Raw genomic sequence first — 17,742 nt, 5'->3', positions numbered from 1 at the left:
ACAGATGTCGTTGACGGTGTTAAAGTGTATGAATAATGGAATTTTACCTCAGGGATTGTTGTCATTGGAAGAGATTTTGAGGATCTCTTGAGAGAAATGTATTTTATAGCTGGAGGTGTGGGTTCAGAAGGAACCTCTAGAAGTTTCATGGTGAGATTTTCTGTGAGCCTTTTTTGGTGGTTCTGAAGGCTCCTTATCATGGAATCAATCCCTTTCTGCAGGATTAGTCAGTTGTAGAGGAGTCATCACTCTCTTCCTCAGAGAAAGTCCTTTCTTTGGATTTTTTTAGTTTTTATAACCACAACAGCAATCTTCCATCTCTGTCCTTTAGAGTTTTCTGGGAGAAAGTGCGACACATTTTGAAGTCCTTGACTGTATGCACAGGGTAGAGACGATAAATGCACTCTTTATGGGGCTCTCCAGAGGGTAGTCTCTTTTTGCCACAGGAGTCGCATGAACTGAATCAGGAGCGCAACACCCATTGGGCTCACCGGCCTCCAGCCCCCCCCGTCTTGTGTGTCAGCCCGGGCTGAGACAGCTTTGAGGGCTGGCGAACCTCTAATTGTAGCCGCACCCGAGTACATCACAGGTCTCTAAAAGACCATTTACTAGTTAATGAGGCTTTTGTTGTGTTTTCACCCCTTCTTAGAGCCACTCTGCCTATGGGTGGAACAATTAGCACCCCCCCCCCCCCCCGGAATCTTTTTCAGACCCCTCCTACCCACCCCGGAATTTGTCTCTAGTTGCCCGCCTAGCCTGAATACTCCTTTTTGGGATGTTCTGACATAGTCAGGTGATTTAGTGAGATAATATATAAAAGCAATATCTGACCTGAAAAGAATCTTCTTGAATGTAGCTGTATTGAAGGAAAAACCGAGCAGAGCTGAGGGAGACTCCCATCACCCGACCTGTGGTAGAAAATCTGAGAGACTGAAGCCTCTGTGGAGAGGTTTTTAAAGGGTGATGTTGCCTGATTGGCTAGACTTTGTCTTTTTAATGAAGTGACTAAGCTAATAAAGCAAATGTCTTTAACATGAACCTCTATGTAGGTTTCTTCACTATTGCTTCATATGGCACCCACTTCATTGACCGGGAATGTTTCAAGCATATGAATCTATGGGAGATAAAATACTGGAGAATATCAAGGAATCACATTTTTTAATAGATTCCATTAAAGTAGTAGTAAATGATGTGTTGAAGTTTAACTTACTATAAGCATGAGCAAACTGACCTTTAAAATGGCACCCACATTAGAAATAAGTCAAACAGCATAGAAATTACCTTGGGATATCAGTCTGGTATCTGGCAACGAAGTGGTTGATAATGGAGGAACAGGAGCTTGTAGTTCAATCTCACTTCCAACAGATGGGGACAATGGGAGGATCTTAAAAATAAAAAAACACAAACTTAGAGAAAATTAGAGTTTAGGCCTGTTCTCCTCTATCAACAGGCAACTTAATTAACTATTGCAAAGGACCACTAACATTAAAAAGCTCCCCCACAACATTTGCATCAGGAGACAACTGAGAAAAAAGCAAGGTAGTGGAAGATTTATCCACAAAAACATGCTGTTTGTCCAAAAACAGCATTAGCTGTTTCATATATTCACATGTTTGAATCATTTCACTTGATCAGGCTGCAACTCCCTGGTAACTTTAAACAGCAGTAAATGCCCGCCTGGAACAACACCTTCTCTCTGCCCACGAGAAGTAATTTCCTGCCAGCTGCATCTCATCCAGGAAGATATACATCTACATGTTATAGAAGCAGCCAATATCTACGGTTAGGGTGATAAAAATTATTAAAATGCTGTACTGGCTGGTCTCACACTAACAGGCCAATAGTATCAGAGATTAGTGATGAAGCAGGTCATACACATTGGTCCCTGCCAGACATCGCCTGGGCCTTTGCCCTTTATTACAAGGAATTAATCTCTGTGCCAAGGGACAGGGCAGCCGGCAATCGCCTCTTGAATGCGGTTTGACGTCCCATGCCTCCCTCAGGAAGACTCCCAACTACTTGACGACCCCATCACGATCGAGGAGGTCCGGGATGCTTTCGCAGGGCTGAACCCCGGGATAAGTCCAGCCCCAGATTGGTTCCCCATGGAATACCTGATGAAAAACCGAGACTTACTTCTCCCCCATCTTCTTGCCCTTTTGGAAGAGACATGTCGCCTGAGTTCCTTCCCAGAAAACCTGGCTCTGCTAAAATAGTAGTGATCCCAAAAAAGCCTCTGCCTCCTGTGCCCACTACCATCCCATCTCCCTACTCAACAGTGAAATAAAAATCTTTGCCACGATCCTGGCTAACAGACTGAAAAGAGTGCTGCCACCGCTCGGCCACCCTGACCAATGCAGCTTCATGCCACAAAGAGCACACAACACTGCATTTGACGGCTCCATGTGGCTCTAGCCCACCGCCACTCCTTACTACACGACTTAGCCTTGCTCCTTATTGATTTCGAGAAGGCATTCAATAAGGTGGACTGCTACTACCTCCGTAAGGTGCTAGCTCGTCGTGTTTCAGAGGTATGGTTGATGTGCTCTACTCCCACCCCCAGGTCCGGGTGCTAGGAAATGGAATCCTTTCTGACCCGTTCAACATTAGGCACTGCACGAGGCAGGGTTGCCCCCTGATCTCCCTCTTCTTTGCCTTAGAAATGGTGCCCCTTGCCTAACTCATTCATGGCGACCCGCTATAGAGGGGTGGAGGTGGGATGTCAACTATGAGGACCACATTGCCCTATATGCGGACGTCCTCCTGTACTTGGCGGACCCAGCAAAGAGCGGCCCGATGCCTTCACCTACTTAAGGCCTTTGGGTTTTCCTCAGGACTGAGATTGAATCGAGCCAAATCAGTGCTGATTCCCACGGCCCCATCAAGGGACTGCTTTGATTGGCAGTCGAGTATCCCTCTCCGCAGGCTGAGTTTCAAATATTTGGGCGTGTGGGTGGCACTGCACTCAGAGCTCACCTGGGCACTGAACATGCAATCGTTGCTCCGGAAAGTAAAGGTGGACCTGACCAAATGGCAAAGCCTCCCCCTAAATGTGATGGTCCGTATAGCCTTTTATGAAATCATGATATAATCCCTCTTCCTCCATATCCTCCTGAACCTCCCTCTCCAGACACCAAGGACTTGGTTCCGAAAACTGGAGGGGGGTGCTCTAACATCTCTATGGCGAGGGTCACGGCAGCGACTAGCGCTCATCCACGGTCAATGAGGTCCCTATGATGGCAGGCTGGGCATGTCCAACTTTTACCTTTACCATCTTGCCTCTAAACTCCTTGTCGCCCACGGCTAGTTTAACGGATAGTGGTCAAACCCGGCCTATAAACTAGAACTCTCACGGCTCAGCTTCTCTACTCTGCAGGCACTGCTGTATGGCATCCGATCCCCTACTAACTGCAATGGGATGGATAAACTCATACAACAAACTAATCTATGGCACAGCGCCTGGCTGAAGGAAGTGGCAACACTCACAGGCTTCAGACATGGGATGACATCAGGATTTTCTAACTTGGGGGCATGTGGTCAGGGACAAACATGCACTCATTCACAAATCTACAGGAGACATTTGTCCTTGCACGCTCTCAATTCTACAAGTATCTCCAGGTTGGGCAAGCTCTCTATACCCACATACGGGACACAGAACCCCGCCCAGAATTCAAACCACTAGAAGTAAAAATCCTGATGGTTAATCTGGGACGCGGAGGGGGTCTCACAAATCTACTGCACCCTCATAATCAACTCTCCGGCTCACTCCATGGCCTCCGGATTTGGTGGGAGGTTTGTGTGGGTCCACTAGAGGTGGAATGCCATGACGCCCTGATTGCTTCCCGTGAGCTCACCAGCTCCTCCAAATTGCTGCTATTAGAAACGTACTACCGCCATGTGGCGTACCTCCCCCCCTCAAATCAGCACACCGCTGGACTTCTGCCTGACGCCACTTTCCCCAGATGCGTAGCAGCTTCTTCCACATGGTCTGGTCCTATGTGACAATACAAACATACTGAGCCGTAATACCAAGAGAACTGGCAGAGGTGCTGAGGTGGGCGGTTCCCCTCTGCCTCAACCTGATCCTTCTGGGAATAGCAGAGATTGCTGCAGGCATCAGGGCTGAGAAGGCCTCCCTAGGTACGGCCTTTCTGGTTGCAAAGTGGCTGAACCCTGCTCCCCCAACCATTGCAATGTAGCCCGCGGGGTTGACTGGTTTGACCAGCAGGAGAGGGTGGCGTTTGAGGAGAGGGAATGTGGGGGAAGGGCCTGCACCTTTGACTTGCTGTATCCAATCTGTGGCACTGAAGGGACTCAAAGGTCTATCTCTGTATATGTTCTGGCTCACTTGGTTGTAACTTGTGCCAAAGATACTTCTTGCTTAATTTGTGCCTTGAACTTGTTGTCCACACAGTGGCTGTTAAAACACAATAAAATCATTTATCAAAACAGAAAACAACAGTCAATGGTGTTAAAATGGCCAAAGGACTAAACCGAAACCTTAGCCAATGAGGCTGAAGTGCTGAACTCCTCTCTACTCTCCTCAATGCCTACCATAGCCCAGATTAAATGGCACAAGTGTGGAGGATACAGCTAATAGGTAATAGGTAATGAGCCTATGACTGGGAAGAGGAGGGAGGGTCACTTAATAATCAATAAAGCTATTGATACTGGAGAGCTGGAAATACAAATAAGTAACATATGTCTCAGTTTTCTTCTTCAGCAGTGAATCTTACCAAGATCCATATGCTTGAATGAGAACAGCAAGCAGTACTTCAAATGTGACTAAAGTGGAAAGTAGGAAAAACTGTACTGTACTGTACTGAAACAGGTTGTAGAGAACTGAAGTTTGGCTACTACATTTACTTCCAGGTAATAGTGCTTAGGGAAAGCGTGCCTGCTTTTATAAGTAGTTGAGCAGCAAATATTCAGGAGAGGTATTCGTGCTTAGAACATAGTTGGCGATGCCATGCTACTCATAGAATCCCCCTGACTCTGCTTTGAAGCAGGTTCATAGCTTTACAGTGACAAAAGGTGATGTAGGCCGACAGCCAATGGGGGATAACTGATTTAGATAGCGGTAAACACTAGGCTGGTGAAGAGCAAATAAATGGTTAGATGTACAAATGTCTTTAGTCTTGTCCATGTATAACCTGATACATCTGCGCACATCCAACAAATATATGGAGCTTTACACTGATGAAGATGATGTTTGAAATAAAAAAAAAAGAGCAGAGAGTGACAGCTTCACTTAGGTGTAAGTCTGAGGGACCTTTGTAATGAACCTATGGTTGATGCGCAAAGTGACTGTCCTCTGTGATGCAAAGGTGCTGTTCCTCTATGTTGTACACTGAAGCTCTCCAACTCTCATTGCTGAAGTTTAAGCTAGCCATACTGCAGTGTTCCTGGAGAGGAACTTGAGATGTGCCCAATGGATTGGCTGGAAGAGAGCAGATACGATGACCAAGCACTGTATATTCAAATCACAAGGTACTTGCAGGAGGGTTTGGGGAGGTGTAGCCAATGAAAAAGCCTAAACAAGGTCCTTCATGAATTCTTTGATGATCCTCTGGGAGAACAAAACAATGCATAATTTGTCATTCTAAATCTCAGTATTGCTGCTAAGGAGACTCTGACCAGGATTATTTGAGATCTTCTTGCACTAGATCCAGAAAGCGTGGAGTACTTGACAGGCTGCATTGGCAAAGGGGTTAAGACCTTTATCAAGACACAGAAGTTCATACACTTAGCATTGCAAGTCAGGCCAGTATTTCCCTACACTCCAATAAATGTTGAGATGGCCCAACTAAGCCATCAAGAACCAATCTGCCTGGTTGAGTGATTTCAGGTTGTGGTGTAGTATCAATAAGCTGCGTCTAGAGCAAAACTTTGGATTTTTCAACAGTGGATAACGTGATAGTCTCCGCAGCTGGCTGTATCAGAACAAGAGCGGCCACTGCAGACACTTCCTCAGCCCACTGGGAATAAGAGTAAATTAGGGAAAGGGAAAGTTAGTCAACCATGTAATTGAAAAGGTACTGCTTTGATCTCTGGTTGCCAACATCTGCTGAGATAGTACAGGCATTTTTTATTTTGCAGACTGGCACATAGATCTAGAGTTGGAGGACCCTATGGCAGATACTGCAGCTGATTGTAGTAGGCACTCTCATTCGTGGCAGTCTTACAGTGCCTGACTGAGTGAGTCTGCATGATTATTTTGGACTCCTGGAAAGTGCTCCATGGAAACGTCCACCCTGATTGCTATGCCCAGTCCCCCTGCATCTGTGACTCTTGATGGTGAACAAGACCTTATGCCCCCCAGCTGTACAATGTACTAAACTGTATTGTTTGCCTTAACCCAACACAGTTTGGCCCTCCAGTCTCAGCAACAACACTTGTTGTCCTAGTCTGATGGCCTTCAGCTCTAAGATATTTATGTGGAGTTATTTACCTCATTGTTTCCTGTGAACAGTTCCTGCATGTGGGCACTTCCATTGAAGCAGACGTTTTGATGATAACCCTGTCTGTGGTCGGTTCAAGCAGAAAGACGATCTTCTTGCTAGCTGGTAGCTTCCACCACAACAGCTTGTTTGAGGTTTCTGGAGATGACCATACTGTAATTCCTGGGTCCGGTTGAGTGTCATTATTGTTGGTCGATGTCCTGCTGAATCAGTCTCATTCTGTGACAGAATAAAGGCACTGGTCCTATCCATGATGACATTACATTGAGCAATGATTTGTGTGTCCTGACTGGGATCAACTGACTGCCACAGATTGTTGTTGCCAATTCTGAATTTTACGACACATTCTGCTAGAGTAAAGGCTTTGCCAAGAAGGGTCTCTAAGACTGCTCTTAGAACCTGCAGTATTGTTGCTGAGTGGATGGAAGGCTTCCACACATTTAGAGTAAGTCCCAGCTAATTGTAAAGATTGACACAAGTGGTGGTCGGTTCAAGCAGAAAGACGATCTTCTTGCTAGCTGGTAGCCTCCACCACAACAGCTTGTTTGGGGTTTCTGGAGATGACCATACTGTAATTCCTGGGTCCGGTTGAGTGTCATTATTGTTGGTCGATGTCCTGCTGAATCAGTCTCATTCAGTGACAGAATAAAGGCACTGGTCCTATCCATGATGACATTACATTGAGCAATGATTTGTGTGTCCTGACTGGGATCAACTGACTGCCACAGATTGTTGTTGCCAATTCTGAATTTTACGACACATTCTGCTAGAGTAAAGGCTTTGCCAAGAGGGGTCTCTAAGACTGCTCTTAGAACCTGCAGTATTGTTGCTGAGTGGATGGAAGGCTTCCACACATTTAGAGTAAGTCCCAGCTAATTGTAAAGATTGACACAAGTGGTTGTAGAAGCAAGAGCCTCTTTCCCTGAAGAAGCCTAGATGAGCTAGTCATTCAAGTAAGGATATATCTGGTGAATATGTTTGCACAGAAAGGATGCTTTAGGGGTGATGCACTCTGTGCATATCTGCGTGGTGGATTTCATGGTGAAGAGGTAGTAATGTACCGCCACAGAGGACTGGTGGTCTCGGTCTGTGGTGTGGGTTTATAGGGAAATGGAAGTAGGCATGATGTAGGTCCAGGGAGGTAAGGAGCTGCCCTTCCAGAAGCAACAGGTGAACATCTGAAAGGATTGTTTTTCAGAAGCTTGTTTAGTTCTCAGAGGTGTCCATTCTCATGTTTTCATTTTGAACAAAGAAACCTGGGAATAGATGTACTTTGGAAGAGATATACTTTATTGTAGATTTTTGAAGGAGGGGTAGAATTTCGTGGTGCAGCTCCCACTGGTGCATTTGGTGTCCTTTCCAGTGTGGCTGCTTGGGAGGTCATTCTATGATTTTCAGTGTGTACCCAGAAAGTGAGATTAGGAACACCCAGAAAACAGTGGCAATACATTGCCATGCAGAAGCAAAGCAGGACATTCTCCCCTCTTGGTCTATATTTGGGGGCAGTCTCTCGTTGCACCTCTTGGAAACAGTGGAGGCACAGGTAAGTGTGGTGGGGTGGAGTGTGGCAGGGCGGGGCGCGACAGGTGGGGGAGGAAGCTGATAGACGACAGAATAGGTGTTATTTACTTAATAATACCTATTCCGTTGTCTGTCGACAGACAACGGAATAGTGGCCCATCCGTATCAGATTTCATGCATTGCAAGGCATTGCCCACATGCTTGTCAAAGTGATTCCATCAAAAGTAAAGTCAAATATTTTTCTCTGCACTTTGGGGTGGAAAGAAGTGGCCCTGACCCAGATTTGCCTCTCAAGTATCACTGCTACTGGAAGCTGATAAAAACCAGCAATCAATGCATCCATTGCTGCATCAGTGATGGAAGCGATGGCCTGAGAATATTCTCTCCAATCTTCAGGAAGTAAGTCTATAACATGTGAGATTTTGTGCCACATTTGGCAGTCTACTGGACTTGGATGGCCAGTGTGTCTGCTGCCTGTAGGAAAGTGGATTCGTAGTAGGTAGTACTAATAGTGCCACAGTCACAAATAGGTCCAGTCATGTCTCAATAAATTAATCCTTGCTCAACCATTGGTAACTTGGCAAATGAACAGTCAGGCTTAACTTACGAGACAGATATGTGTAAAGGATTTAATATCACAAAAACAGTACACAAAACAATCTAAATCAAACACCAATGTATACAAATAGGGAACATTGCAATAATTAACATGACACCTAATGACAAAAATCCAATGTAGGGAACTGGCGATATGAATTTCTTAAGATAAATCAAAAATTGTGCATTCTAGCACCAAAAAGCTTAAATTGCCAATCAGGGTTATCTGGGTGTGCTAGACCTGAACAAAATAAACGTTTTAGGCCAACTGCAATGGAGCGCGGGTTGGATAGGATGAGTGCTAGGTCCTGGTCAAAAGTTTGCCTTCGGGCTTAGTCTTTTTCTTGGAGTTTTTCTCTTTGCGTGTCCTCTGGCTTCTCAGATCTGAAGTTTGAGTCAAGAACGGCCGTCTGCTGCAGCGTCATGCCACAGTGAGACTCTGGAAGTCTTTATCCTCAACGTCAAGGAGCTCTGGAGCTTTCAGCTGGACAAACCAGCGTGGTCAGGCCGATTCACGAGTCGACTAAGGCAGCTTGATACTCGAGGTCGAGCCAGTCTCCTCCTGGAGCTTTGCAGCAACACTTTGCCGAACGTTTTCAAACTTTCAGATCTTGTACCTTGTTGGTTCCTTTGGGGACAGAAGTCTCCAGAAGCACCAGTCAAGGGTTCGGAGACTCTACTTTGCCTCCTGGGAGCTATGACTCAATCTCCCACAATGCACCAGCACAGTCCAGGAAAAGCCCAGTTGCAACTGATCAGCTTGGGTGATCCTCTCTTTGGGCTTGCAGGCAACTCTTTCCAGCTCTGTTGTACCGGTTACTGATCAGGGAGCGCACTCCTTTTCTTTTGAGTCAGGCACAGTCCTTTCTTTGTGAAGCCTTGAGAGTGCAGCAGGTGCAGTCCTTTTGAGTGCAAGCCTTCTGTCCAAGGGTCGAGCAGGGCAGTCCTCCTTTTATTCAAAGACATTCTGAGGAGCTCCTGTAACTCGCCCATATTTATCCTTCATTCTGGGCTGGCAGCAGGGGGTGGACACCCCGCCCAATTGGGGTAAAGTTACCCCTCTCTGTTATGACCACTGTAAGTGTGGCATATGTTTTCACCCAGAATACACCGTTCTTCATAAATTAAGACAGGGAAAATTTCTCCTTAATGTGTGTGTGCCTGTCAACTCAGAGGTGTGGTTAAAAACAGACTACGTTCCCCTTCCAGACCCTCTCCTAATCTAACTAGGGGGGAGGGGGCTACCATTTGGCTGGATATCAAGGATGTGTGGTCTAGCCTGGGTCCTGTAACAACTGTTCTCCTGCCGCTGAAGTCAGGCTTATCTTCCATCTCTCTGTCTTCTCTAGGAAGTCAATCACCTCCCACCTGTATTGTATTGTTTCAGCCCTAGGCCTCTTCACAACTGCTCAGGGAGCAGCTTGGTTCAGGCTCTTCAATGCTGAACAATCAGAAGAGGCTGCCACATGGCTGCTTTAGGTAACTTCAGGATAGTAGGTTCTAAAACTATATCCTGTAATAGTTATAATAAATTCGACCTTGACAAGTTGTTGGATTTATTGTAACCATTATTTTGATCCTTTAAATGATATTGCTAGCTTGCTCACAAGCATAGATGGACAAGTTATTTACCTTGGGTAACACCTTATCTGGGAGAGACGTAATCAAGCCACAGATTCCTTATCTTAGAATATTCCAGGCGTCAGGCTGGATCCGGAAGACTCTTGCTCGAGCAATACCCTTGCGCACTGGTAGGTGGCTTTGTGTTGTCCTCACCAGAAGCAGTGTCCGCATCGCCTATATAGGTGCCACCTATATCGGTGCCACTATATATGTGCCACCTCGGTCGGCTAACGTAAGTTACTTTTCATGAGTTTCCACACCTGGAGCACAGAGCCATCAAGTGCACTGACAGTGGTGTGTTTAGAACAACTAGGGCCCTGAAAGGGATCAGCCCTGACCCTAAAAACCTGTCTGCAGTGCGGGGAGGATGGGTGGGTGGGTAAGGAATCTGCGGCTTCATTATGTCTCAATCAGATAAGGCGCTACCAAAGGTAAGTAACATGTCTATCTGATAGATATAGCTAGCTGCAGATTCCTTATCTTAGAACAGATACCCAAGCAATACCATCCGCAGAAGAGGGACTGTGGACAAGTTTAGACCAGGAAGTCCAGCAGGTTAAAGACCAAAAAGGCCATCCCTGTGGACTGGGCTGTCCAGACAGTTGTGCTTAGAGAACGAGTGCAGTCACGCCCATGTTGGTGCCTGACAAATGTCAAGGACTGGAACATCACGATGCAATGCTTTGGTCGCAGCCTTAGCTCTAGTGAAATGAACTCTTAAGCCTTCAGGTGGCTGCTTCTTGGCCAGAGCATAGCAAATATTAATGCAGAGAAATGGACTCGGACTGTAGGGAACAGGTGCAGTGGTGGTTCCAGGCGTCGAGTTTCTTTGTCCTCATCAGGCTCAGAGTCTGTCTTTGGAGATTCTTTTGAACAGCGCTGCTTTTCGCAGGAGATCCGGTCTTTGTTGAAGGCAGTCAGTCTTCCCAGTGGTTTTAGAGGTCGCTGGCCTTTGACAGGTTGACTTTGGGCGCAGGATCTTTGGAAACTGCAGACGGCCCAGTAGGGCTGGGGCCAAGCCAGTTCTTCTATGTAGTATCCTCTGCTGTGTGACTTCTTCCGTCCTTTTTCTTCATAGGTTGCAGAAATCTGCCTTCTTGGTTCAGGGCTGCCCCCTAAATACTGAATTTAGAGAGAATTTTAGGGATCTCTAGTTAGTAGCCAATGGGCAACTGACCTTATGGTAACTACACCCTTGGTGTGCTCACCCCACGTAGGGGGGGGGGTGAGCACAACAAGGGTGGAGAGAGTGTTTGGAGAGTGCCTGTCATGTGCAAGATGGAGGCACTGATGAGTGGGCTTCACCTCACCTCCCCCACCTGAGGGGTGGGGTTGGCAGAGGTGGGCACACCTTCTGGTCTGTTCTAATTTTTCCCGCTTGTCTTCCCGCTGAAAAGGGGGTGAGGCAGGAAGGGGGCCTGCTCCTGATCATAGGAGAGGCTTGCTGTCATGTTTCAAAAGTGGCAAGGCCTTTGAAGCAACCCTGCCACAAATGGCTTTTCCTGACCTGGGGAAGGTGTGAACACCTCCGCACAGGATCGACAGCTCTGACCTCAAGGGTCCAGAAACTTGTCTCGTGGTGGCAGGCTGGTGTTTACCAATCAGGGAACATCCAACAGGGGCTGGTTTTTTTCAGGGGGCACCTCTAAGATGCCCTCTGAAAGCATTGTATAATAAATCCCACACTGGCATAGGGGTGGGTTTATTATGCTGAGAGGTTTGCTACCAAACTTCCAAGAATTCAGTATAGCCATTATGGTGCTGAGGAGTTCATAGTGACAAACTCCCAGAGCATATACTCTTTATGGCTTTACTGTTCTTACAATGTCTAAGAATGGACTTAGACACTGTATGGGTACACTGCTCATGTAACTGTACCCTCGTCAGTGGTATTGTGCACCCAGCTAGAGGGGTGACTTTTCTATACCATAGGCAGTGGGTTGCAGGCCTGGCACACAGGTATGTGTGCCATGTCACTTCTTCACTTTTCTCGCCAGCCAAACACACGGAGATTATTATAAATTGTGTAGTAGATGCAGTGCTCGTTTTTAGTAGATATGCCCCTTGAAAAGTTTCCAAGAGACCGTTCAAAGGAAAACACCTAACTGGTTTGTTAGCAGGCTAGAAGTGTTCTTTTTGTTCAGACTGCACTTCAATAAGAGGGAACTGAAAGTTAGAAATCCAAGATAGGTTGTAATGCCCTAGCTTTCATGGGGATAAGGGAATATTTCATCGCAAAAACATATTTGCCCCTCTCAACCTTAAGTGCACTTTATACAACGTCCTTAAGAAGCAATTAAAAAATATCCTTCATTAAGGTGTTTGTGTGTGGGGTAAGAAGGAGGACAGAAGAGTGGTAACAAACCTCTCGCAAGAAGGGATTTAAGTAGCATGACATTCTGGCCTGAGTAGTTTCCATATGCTATCTTCTTCCTACTAAACTGATTGCTATGGTACGTACATTTTCAGTATTTTTTACAAGAAATGCTTTGCTGGGTATGCTACCCCCAGTGCTCAAGCTGCACTGTGGCCTTAATTCTGCTTTAAATTTCTAGGAAGAAGTATTTTGCCCCAAAAAGAAGCTAGTCATAGAAGGGTATGTACAGCATTTGTGTGTCCCCTTCTACACCTCCCTCCCCCACCCAAGAATCTTCTGGCCCGCATCCATTTGAAACTGTAGTCCAGAACACTAGGCTTGCCATGCTTAAAACAAACATTCGCTAATGGGGTTAAGAAAACAGTGTACAAAGCTATAAATCTCGAATTTAACGGAATAACAATACGATTGCATGAAGAAGAAAGCATTTTACAAAGAACAATACTACATAGACCCCATCCTTGTTGGGAACTTCATAACAATTTGTATGTATTCAAACTGTGAACACCAGAAAAGGCGGGTTCATCAAAAACACACACTGCACTTGCACTTACTGTAGTAGTTGATGTGGATCGAGAACCGTGTGACCCATTGGAAAAATTGGACGGAACTCTCCAGAAAAGAACAGTGTCATCCAACCCTACAAGAAAAAATAACATGATTCTCATGTCATTATTATTGTTCTATGTCTTTTTTTTATTTTGAGATTATGAACAACGGAAAAATGTTTCATAAAACCTACTTATATAAAATTAATGATTTATAATGATACATTAATTTGCTATCAAAGTTAATTAAACTTGAAGAAAAAGCTCCTTGATAACAGTGTTCTTAATTCAAATTCATTAAGTGTACTGACTGCAAATCCTCTTTGGAGCATACTTTATCCGAAAACCTGTTCACAGTGCCAGTATCACACAGGTGCTGCTAACCAGATCTGATGAAACCCTGTGGTATAAATTCCACTGGAACCCCTGTGCCATCAGATCTGGTGTATTCAGCGTGAACTGGAAGGCTCCAGTAAAAGAAAAGTAAAGTGGCAGTGAGATTAAGACTATAGAGGGAAGCAGTACTGATCAGAGAATCGATAATAGTAAGCTTCTTTTCTATAAAGACATTATTTCTCCTACAGATTCCTTATCTTTGAAAGACATCCCCAGCAATGATTATTAAAGTTGAAAGTAGTGCCATCAAATAAATAAAAAATAAAAAAAATATGCAGAACTACAGATCTTGCAAAGTATCTGCTGCCGTTTCAGAATGTAGGTATTATTGATTCAACAAGTAATGAACGACTTCTAAATGCTTGACAAATCTCATGTAAAGACAGTTTTACAAGATTTGCTTCCTTCCCCTATGGGGTTGAACAATCAGAGCCTACTCAATGTCAGTGCTGATTAGGTTGCAAGTCCTTGATGTTTTACCTTATCATATCATAGATCATATCAAATAGTATTTTTAATGCGTGACTTGTCACCCTGGGGGGTATCAAGGCACTGTGTTGCCGGTGACAGTCAAAAATCCAGGTCTTGAGTCCCTTCATGAAATGGTTGGGAGAGGGGTGGAGGTGGGGAGAGAGGTTGTTCCAGGCTTTGGTGGCGAGGTGAAAGAAGGAGCAGCCTCCGGTGTAGCTGAGGTGGATTTGTGGCATCTGTGGAAGGGTGAGGTGATGGTTGGTTTCTGGATGGTTGGTTGAAGGTCAGGCGGAGGTTCATGCAGTGTGGTCCTAGATAAAGGAGGGCTTTGTAGGCGTGGGTCAAGAGCTCAAACTGCCATTTCTTTTGGACAGGGAGTCAGTGGAGCTCCTTCAAGTGCTGGGTGATGTGTGCTCTCTTGGGCAGGTTAAGGAACAGTCTGGCTGCTGCGTTCTGGATTGTCTGGAGTCTTTGCATGAGTTCAGTGGTTGTGCCAACATAGAGTTCATTGCCGTAGTCAAGTCGGTTGGGGATGAAGGCCTGTGTCACTATTTTCCTGGTGCTGATGTGGAGCCACCTGCAGATTTTACGGAACATGTGGATCGTGTGGAAGCATGCTGAGGTGACAGTGTTGACTTGATGTTCGGTGTAGAGGTCGCTGTATAGTACGATGCCAAGGTTGCAGGCGTGGTCTTTTGGTGTTGGGGTAGGTTCGAGCTCTGTCGGCAACCAGGAGTCGTTCCAGAGGGGGGGGTGTCTGCCGAAGATTAGGACATCAATCAAAGTGTAGAAGTGTGGCTCAATGGTTAGAGCGGCAGACCCTGATGCAGAGGTCTAGCCCGGGACCAGGGTTCAATTCCCCGCCTCGGAGGGTCTTGGGCTCAAAATTCCAAGGACCTCATAATTCTCGCCTCGGTGCCTATTCCAATCATGGAGTCCCACTCTGCAACTCTGGGCAATAGCTTGCTTAATCTCCACAACGGCCCCCACAACGCTAAGAATGCCTGGCCTCCACCTTGGGAGTGCCCAGGAGCGGACGCCTCACAGGGAAAGCCAGGACGGGTTCCACAGCGGTATTCGTACAAGCGCCTTGAGACCCTTGCGGGTGAGTAGTGCGCTATACAAGTATCAATTTACAATTTTATCTATGTTCAGTTTGAGGCAGTTCTCTCTCATCAATGATCCTACGTTCTTCATGCTGTTGTGGAAGTTGGTCTTTGTGTGGGTGGGGTTCGCTGAGAGAGAGAGGACAAGTTGGGTGTCATCGACTGTCACCTTACTTCTCTGGTAGGTGTTCTAAATGTTCTTCTCTCTTGTTAGCTATGGTTGAAAAGTAAGCTCGGTACTAGTGGTTTTACTAATTGAGCTGGGAAATCTACATCTTGAGAGGTTCCTAACTATCTAGCAACAAATGAAGGTATAGATCCATGTTCGTGTGTACACTCCTGGTCAAAAAATACTTTACTTTAGTTGGCCACATCACTTTCAGGGAATGCTTTTGAGAATCCAAAGCTTTTAAATGAGATATGAAAGAGCTTCAACCCTCTATGTAACTAGGAGGTTATCTGCACAGGACTGATAACTAACGCTTGCTACCATTTTTAACCTACCTTTAAAACCTAATCAGTTAGCTATGTTGGAGGAGCAGAGTATCCCTGTATCACTAATTTATAACCCAGCACCAAAGAAGTCAATACTAGCACTACCAGTGACACTCCCGCTTACATTTCAGAGGATCAATACTACAGTCTCCATACGGCCAAACCCTTTCACAAAGGACTCCATGAGAATTGGAAAGTGGATGCTGCGCAGGTCAAAGACAGATGGTCAATAGACTTGCCAACGCCACTCACGGCTAGTAAATGGAAGAGAGCTTTTGCGCAGATATGGGATGTAGCCAGCTCCGCCCGTTTCTAGCTCAACAATTTAAATATCTGCACCGCACAAACCTGACACCCCATAGATGTGCATGCATCAATACGGCACGCTCCGCAGTATGCCCCCGCTGTGGCATATAACCGGCTACCTTTCTACACATGACGTGGGATTGTCCTCGGCTTAGGCAATACTGGAGGGGGTTACTGCAGACACTAAGAGCAGTGACGGGTCCACGAGCTGAGAGCACCATTAAACACTGCTTGTTAGGCGTACTTCCAACCCCAAAGACGACTAATAAAATGCACCACAGGTTTGCGCACTTGGGGCTGGTACTTGCTAGAAGGCGTGTTGCATACATTGGATGAAAGCTGCTCTGTCCAGGATACACAAGTGGTTGGTAGATATGCAGGAGTGGGGGGTGGCTGAGGAGAGAAGACTGCGGATCGTCCCCACCGACGAGAACGCCAAGTGGGACTTGGAAACATGGGGACTACTACTAGCTGAATTACAACCTCAGAACCTAGTAGAGGGGAGAACAGGCAACCCACCCACAGGGCGAGAACCGGAGTTGATAATGCTGCCTTGGCCACCTCAAAATCAAATCCATAGTGCACCACACCTGGTCGGGGGGGGAGGGGATCACAATCAGGGTGAGCTACAAGACATATGCCATTTGAGTCCACAGAGGAAGCCTCGGACAGACCAGACCCCATTAGCGAGTTATACAACGGAGGGGGATCTAGCACACCATTACACCCATGGCGATATACACTTGATGTAGGAGTTGACATATGGTTCTTAAAATAAACTGCCAGAACGCAAGTCCATGCGACAGCAACTGATATACTACAGATTGTCCAGTTAATTGCTGCCTAGTCCGGCTATGCCTTTAAGTTTTTGAGATGTTTGTAGTTTTATATGCCTAATGGCAAAATGTAAATATAGTTCGGTGCTAACGAGAAAAATAGGGACAAACAACCTCATATTGACATGCCTTGTTATTAGCTTCATAGCACACAGCGAGAACTAACTTGAATGAGGACAGCTAACAGAATGCGATATATGTTGAAATTTGCAATAGACGGAGTATTGCGTGCTCAAACTGTAATGTAATGCTATGGTTATCTGCAATATAATGCTGGAGTTAACCCGCAATAAAAAAAATATATTTTTTAAAAGTAGTCAAGGCGTTTGCCTACATGAACACTTCAGTCAAACATCAAGAGTTACCTCGCAGAAGGGAGATGCAGCCGTTTAATTTGGAGGTAAACGTTCCAAGAAGTCTCCATGAGAAAACTACTCGTTTTTGCCAATAATCTGTTCAATACTCAGTCTACCCTCTTTCCCCCGATGACTTTCCACGCGCTTGCAGCTCCATCTACCATTGTGACGAAGGAGCTCGTGAAAAGGGCACGCTCTTCAGAAACACACACAGCGTTGCTTCAGCAACATAAGTGGCCATGCAACCCCATCTCAGGGCTGCCAAACGAAACCACGTGACATGACCATGACTCACCATACGAATTATTTTGTGGAGTGCAACCTGCGAAGTTCACACTGGCGTCGAAAGTATGTGCGCTGAGGAAGCAATGTTTAATCATTTGATTCAAGTGCTCATAGAAGTGGCAGTGGTGTAATAAGGCCTGAAGAGCGGGCTTGCCCACCAGCGAGAGCCCGGACTCGTCGTCGTGCACACAGGGGCCCTGGAATGAGAAGCAGCATGGTCAGCATGTCTACAGCTGGTCATTTGAGAAGGCAAAACTGTTACTGTCAAAATGCATCCCTACTGCACACAACACGTTCAAACAACTTTACAAAAGTGATGATCTTTCAACGCTCATTTAAAGAGTTAAATGGACATTAAACACAG

General features: G+C 45.9%; 1 protein-coding gene across 1 annotated transcript in view; it reads right to left on the bottom strand.

The window, feature by feature from the left end:
• RTTN (rotatin) overlaps positions 1-17,742 on the bottom strand; it is a 1,129,552-nt gene that overhangs the window by 350,984 nt on the left and 760,826 nt on the right. The window contains exons 34-36 of the mRNA XM_086965450.1: positions 17,389-17,575; positions 13,134-13,219; positions 1,282-1,384 (exon numbers count right to left, since the gene is read on the bottom strand). Coding sequence (XP_086821576.1) covers positions 1,282-1,384; positions 13,134-13,219; positions 17,389-17,575 — 376 coding nt within the window. The remainder of the gene's footprint in view (positions 1-1,281; positions 1,385-13,133; positions 13,220-17,388; positions 17,576-17,742) is intronic.

This window comes from Lissotriton vulgaris, chromosome 4_1, assembly GCF_964263255.1.
Source record: "Lissotriton vulgaris chromosome 4_1, aLisVul1.2, whole genome shotgun sequence".
Classification (NCBI taxonomy): domain Eukaryota; kingdom Metazoa; phylum Chordata; class Amphibia; order Caudata; family Salamandridae; genus Lissotriton; species Lissotriton vulgaris.
This window is presented reverse-complemented; position numbering and strand designations above follow the sequence as displayed.